This window comes from Lottia gigantea (assembly GCF_000327385.1).
Source record: "Lottia gigantea unplaced genomic scaffold LOTGIsca_20, whole genome shotgun sequence".
Taxonomy (NCBI): domain Eukaryota; kingdom Metazoa; phylum Mollusca; class Gastropoda; family Lottiidae; genus Lottia; species Lottia gigantea.
In genome coordinates, this window is record NW_008708401.1 from 466,115 (window position 1) to 472,114 (window position 6,000).

Consider the following 6,000-nt stretch of genomic DNA (forward strand, 5'->3'; position numbering starts at 1 on the left):
GGTGCAGTCAATTGGTATAGCATAAAATGTTGATTTGGATTACCAGCATTTGCAGCAGTAATCGATTGCAAATAAGATGTTTGGTCTTATAGAAAGTATTAGGCCTATCTAATTATATTTTATGTAATTGAACTACATATTTGTAACAGATCGCTGTTATTTCAGTGAAAATAATATTTTTGTTAGTAGTCGAAATTTATCTTTTAGGCAAAACCTTTAATCCCACAATCCATTTGCCAAGATGTCAGCCCCCATTAAAATGTAAACAAACACAGATTTGTGCAATATTTTAAAATATTTCAGTCAAACGTTTGAAGAATTTGGGAAGTTATGGTACAAATCCAATTGATTAGATAGAATCAGCAATTATGGATATGAAAATAAACAAAAATAATGTTAAATCTAATGATTTTCAGCGAATATGCCAAATTGAGAAGGATACTCGTGGGACATTTTCTGGTTTTTTTGATGCACTTTCAGTTTACATCAATAAACCACATGTTGTAAATAGAAGATTAGTTGGTTCAGTATTAATTTGTGAGGAATCCATTCAAAATACTGAATGCGTTGCGGAGAAATGTCATGAACTTGTTGAAAAACATTGTGATCAAAGGGAAACAACTCCACTAAAGACTACAGTTAATTTAAATCAACACGACAAAGTTTATGTTCTGATCAGAGACCTTATTCCTAAGCAACTTGATAAGTATCCAACTTTAAGAGAACTTGTTTGTTTTGGTAAGAAATCTATATCATTGGCTGGCTAGCTAGATCTGCCCTTTTTCATTAAAGTTCAGAAAGAAGCCAAATGCAAAGTAGGGCCTATTTTGACTCAGCTTGTCACAGGAGAAACAAAAAAGGTTAATAATGCAGTGATAGTATAACTATAAGAGTGAAATTAATTTGACTGAAGGATTTTCAGTAAAGTATACTGTTGATCTTCTGTGTGTTTTTTGACAAAATTTATTGGTTCATATTATCTAGAATTATAGAACCGGAATCTGTATTTTACAGAGTTTATTATTGACAAGTTATGATAAGGGGAGAAAATGTATAAGATGTCCGAAATATGAATGGTATTCACACTGTTTTTGACTAATTCATGGGTTCTCTAAAATTTATTTTATAGATTTTGAAAAGAAGACAGTCAAGTTTCAACCAATATGTTGTTTTAATGTTAATGACAGAAATGAGGAAATAGACAAAAGCATTGAAGATGAAATGGTCTTTACTTTTACTTTTCAAACAAATAGGTAAATATATCTCTGTCATTGCTTTGGTCATTGACCAGTAACATCTTAGATATAGCGTTAGCCGTTAACTATAAGTTTGAAATTTGTCAGTATCTTAATGAATATTACCCCCAGTTTTGATAATTTAATTATTTCAATAAATGGAGGAATGACATGAATCAACATGGAGTTGATCTAAGAAGAAGTAGGTCTTAGCTTATAAAAATCAGTTTATGTAGACATAAATTCGTGCCTCCCATAATCCATGATGAATTTTTGCCCTAATTGGCATTTATGAATACGGATACATTTGGTTCATTTATGACTGAGGGAAAAGAGATGCATATACAATGCTTGTTATTGTTTCAGAATTATTCTTGAGGTTTATAAGAAGGCAGGATCAGTAAAAGATGGTCATGTGACTTTATTGTGGTTAACTGATGTTTTATTGGTTAAACTATGTCGATGGGCAGAAGAGAAGAGCTTACGCATCGGTCAGACCTCATTAAAATTAGTAGCAGTTGACGAATATAACAAGCTCTATAATGAACTAAAGCAGAAATATGGTGTGAAATTAGTTGAGGTGTGGCCAGAAAGGACTGACCCTCAGAAATTTGTGTATGAGGATATTGCTATAGCTACATATTTATTGGTAAGTTGCACCGGGTGTTGCCTACCCCGACAATACAAGGTCCCGTTCTACAAAAAATTTTAGGATCAATTTTGTCAAGTATGGTGTTTCTCAACTCAACACTTAAGTTAGCGTTTGTTTTTTTGTGGAACGGGGCCATGGCCCTAACCAGTTCCTCTGACATGATATAGGATGTGATATCATCCTGTTCTGGCCCAGACATCAAATATCTGTTTTCATGAGTTCATTTAGACCCACCCATTTTTAGATTTTCACAATGACAAAAGCTTTTGGTATCTATATAAAGCTGAACTATTAATGAATCCAGCAAGACATAACCAGATATTCTATGTCCCCGTGCCCACATGGTTCCAATGCAGTAGTGGTATCATATTTAAGGTTTCTGCTTATATTATTTCATGTCCAATGATGTTATATTTTAGTTATTATGGAGATCTGACTGTGATGAATCTGGTGAAATAAAGAAACAGTCATTTGTGGATCTGGGATGTGGAAATGGTCTGTTAGTCTATATTCTAACTGCAGAAGGGGTAAGTTCGCTATATCAAACTTCTTTTTCCTATCTTTCTCATAAACCATACAGATATTTAGATATATAATTGAGGACGCTATTAACATGAGCACTGTTCAGTCATAAATACATTGGTGATATCTGACTATGAGTTGATAACAATGAAGGCCTGATTTTCAACTTTAAATTTTTCTTGAATTGTAGGGGACTAGACATCAAATTTTTATTCTAGAAACAATAAGGAGTCTGTGAAGCAAATACTTAACAAACTATAATAGTTTACTTGTTTTCTAAAATGATGGTTTCATATTTTTCATACAGCATAAAGGAGTAGGATTAGATTTAAGAAAAAGACAAATATGGGACTGGTATGGCTCTGGTGTAAATCTGAAAGTAAGTTATGATTTTATGTTGATATTAGATATTTGGTGCACACTGTGGTATTCCTGTTCAGTTAGTTTGCTTACTTGAGTCATATCCCTTGAGTCAACAATTTGGCCAAAATTTGCACAAATAGCTGCTTCATATGGAATTTGTGTCTGAAACTCATATTGGTAGAATATTATGAGCTCTGATCAATTACACAAGGACTCAGAAGTGATGATACACCTATATCAGCAAGATGCTTACTCTTTTCCATTGATTAATTCATACATTTCCAATCATTTGTGTTTATCGATTGGTTTGTATTTTTAGATTGAATCCATCACTCCATCAAGTGATACTTTATTCCCAGAATATGATTGGTTGATTGGTAACCATAGTGATGAATTAACACCATGGATACCTGTCATGGCTGCAAGGTAAAAAATAAATTTCTATTTTTATGTAAATGCAAAGAAACATTTGCCTAGGTCAAGGTTTGGAAAGCCCTAAATTTATTGATTGAATAAGTGTCCTTTATCCTTGATATCCCTGTACTGTTAGACCCATCTTTAAATGGGTATAGATAATCCAGTCGCAATCAATACTTAAGACGTTTGGCCATGGATCAGATGGTAGATTGGGACCTTGAGAACCTATACTACCTATCCTATTCCTTATTTTGTTAAGTTATTTAATGAATTTTATCAAAATATTAATCATTTTAATTTCAGATCATCTTATAAGTGTAAATATTTTGTTCTACCTTGCTGCCATTTTGATTTTAATTGTAAATTCAACCAGAGAGACACTGGCACCAGTCAATATCAGACTTATTTAAACTTTGTTCAACAAGTTGGTGAGGTCTGTGGATTTAATGTAGAGGAGGATACTCTCAGAATTCCTTCTACTAAACGGGTAAGACTCGTGGATTTACTGTAAACATCTTGTCAATTTTCAATGAAATAAAATTAATTTTGACATCTTGCTATTCTAATCAATTTTCAAGTTAATTAAATGAAATGAAATGGATTTTATGCCTGTTTTGCCTGCAGTATGAAGGTTAGGAAAATTTGTCTTGACAGTGGCTTTAATTTGATAAACTCTTTATCATTCATAGCCTGCAGCGCAAGTTTGAACTTAGTTCGTAACTTCTCTACTTTAATATTATTTAGGTATGTTTTGTTGGAAGATCCAGAAATTACAAAGAGAGCGAGGAAAGTGTGGTAGATACAAAAAGAATGGAATATATCAACAATAGATGTATCATAGCAACAGACAAAAACTCTATAGAAGGCAGTACTGGAATAGATTCAAATGCCCAGTCTCCAACAGAAAGTGACAGTAAGAAAATAAGGCTGGATGAACAGTCATGTGAAAATGGTGCAACACCTTGGGCTCAATCGTTCCAGCCTCGTTCAGCTAAAGAAATACCAAGGAACTGCCAGAGTGTGCCTAGTGATATTAAAACTATGATAGTGAAAACAGTATTTCAATGTTTAATAGAGTCTACAGATAGTATGGTTATCCAGACTGAACATGGTACAAGTTGGAATAAAGGAGGTATGTGGCATTATATCAGGTTCAAAGGTTCAAAGTTTTTCCAAAATAAAGGATATTATTTAATATAGTTTTCTAATATTCAAAATTAAAGAAGAAATTGTATTGGTAAAATATTCCACTATAGTTTGATTGACTGGTATACAAAAAGGTTCAGACAGAAGAGATTGAATTTTGAATATTATTGTGTTAAACATGTCAAGATATTTCTATTTAAGCCCTTCCAATTGAATTGGGTTCTTAATTTAAAAACAGTGCATTAATTTATTGTCAGTTATTCAAAGTTAAACCTTTCTGTTATTTTCTATTCAAGGGACATTACCCTTAAGTAATGTAGCTGAATTATTTACAAGTGAAACACTACAGAAGTTAAAATGTGAATGTGGTGGTCTACAGACTTTATTACGTAATCATAATCATATATTCCAAGGTGGGTTTATTTCTCTTGACAAAGATTCATTTGATTGAACATTCTTGGTAAAACTGATCTAGATGTTTTGGTTCATGTCTTTCTGTTGTTTGTCAAGGATGGCAATGGGAATAACCCACAGAAACAGTGGCCCAACTACCATAGGGACTGGTTGAACCAAGTCTATGGGGCCCCAACCATCAGAAAAAAAAGAAAATGTACCAAGGTATACAATTATAACTAAGCAACCAGCATAAATGAGTGAAATAACATTAAATTGACTGAAAATCTTCCATTAAGTTGACTTACTGAGGGGTCTCAAAATGCAGGAGAGCACAGGGGGAGCCCCAACACACTTAAGTACATTGGCCCCAGCTCATCTAGTTGAGCCACTTCAAGAATAAAACATAGTATATTTGTGTGCACATTATGCAATTTTTATCTTAAAGAGAACTTTGGGTGCATTACAGACAGTGACAAGAAAAATTTGTCAATATCTGCCATTTTTGTAATTGATTTCTGATGATTGAAGGTGCTAATATGGAAGACTGTACCCCGCATTATACCGATCTTTTAATATCACAATATCAGTATTATATTCAAAGTATTTTTAGATATTGCCATTATTGTCGCAACAATATTTTCTGATTTCTTTCATGCAGCCAATAATGTCATTTTGGTCTCTTTATTGAATATTGGCAGATGCCATAGCAAGCTCTCTTTTTCGCATACACTTGAACTCCAATTCTTTTCATGTAGCAAGTTATTTTGATGTTAAATATTTTTTTAATATTTCAGTAACTGGAGGAATAGTAAGGTTAAGAGATCTCTCATCAGATGATCTGTTCGGAAAGAAAAATTCAAAAAAGAAGAAAGTATCTAAGACAAATTCAGAAGATTTTATTAAAACTACTCTGTGTTGGTTTAATGAACATCACCCTGATGGGTGTCCACAGTTAGCAGTGAACTGTAAATATGCTCATGGTGCCCAAGAACTGAGACAAAAGCCACTCCAATCAAAATCCTGATGGATATTATGTTTTTGAAACTGTTATTACCTATGTCTTTCAATAAATGAAATGAAAACTCCATTTATCTATCTTGTATCTTTATGTGTCACTGATCTTCCAGTTTCAAATTTAACCAGTTAGACCAACTTGTTGATTTTCCCTTAATACGGCATGCGCATTATATTGGGCGCGCGCTATATTCGCAATTATACGGTATCACAGATAAAGTGTACTGATATAACTGAAGAACGCAGTCAGTGACC

General features: G+C 33.1%; 1 protein-coding gene across 1 annotated transcript; it reads left to right on the forward strand.

Annotated features, from left to right (window-relative positions):
- Positions 1-1,662: 1,662 nt before the first annotated feature.
- On the forward strand, positions 1,663-5,755 carry LOTGIDRAFT_115011 (hypothetical protein; the record flags this gene model as incomplete). Its single annotated transcript, XM_009053625.1, has 8 exons — positions 1,663-1,884; positions 2,307-2,414; positions 2,717-2,788; positions 3,092-3,198; positions 3,493-3,676; positions 3,934-4,321; positions 4,632-4,748; positions 5,526-5,755. Coding segments are annotated over 8 exons (1,428 nt in total), but the record flags the coding sequence as incomplete, so codon positions are not given.
- Positions 5,756-6,000: the final 245 nt, after the last annotated feature.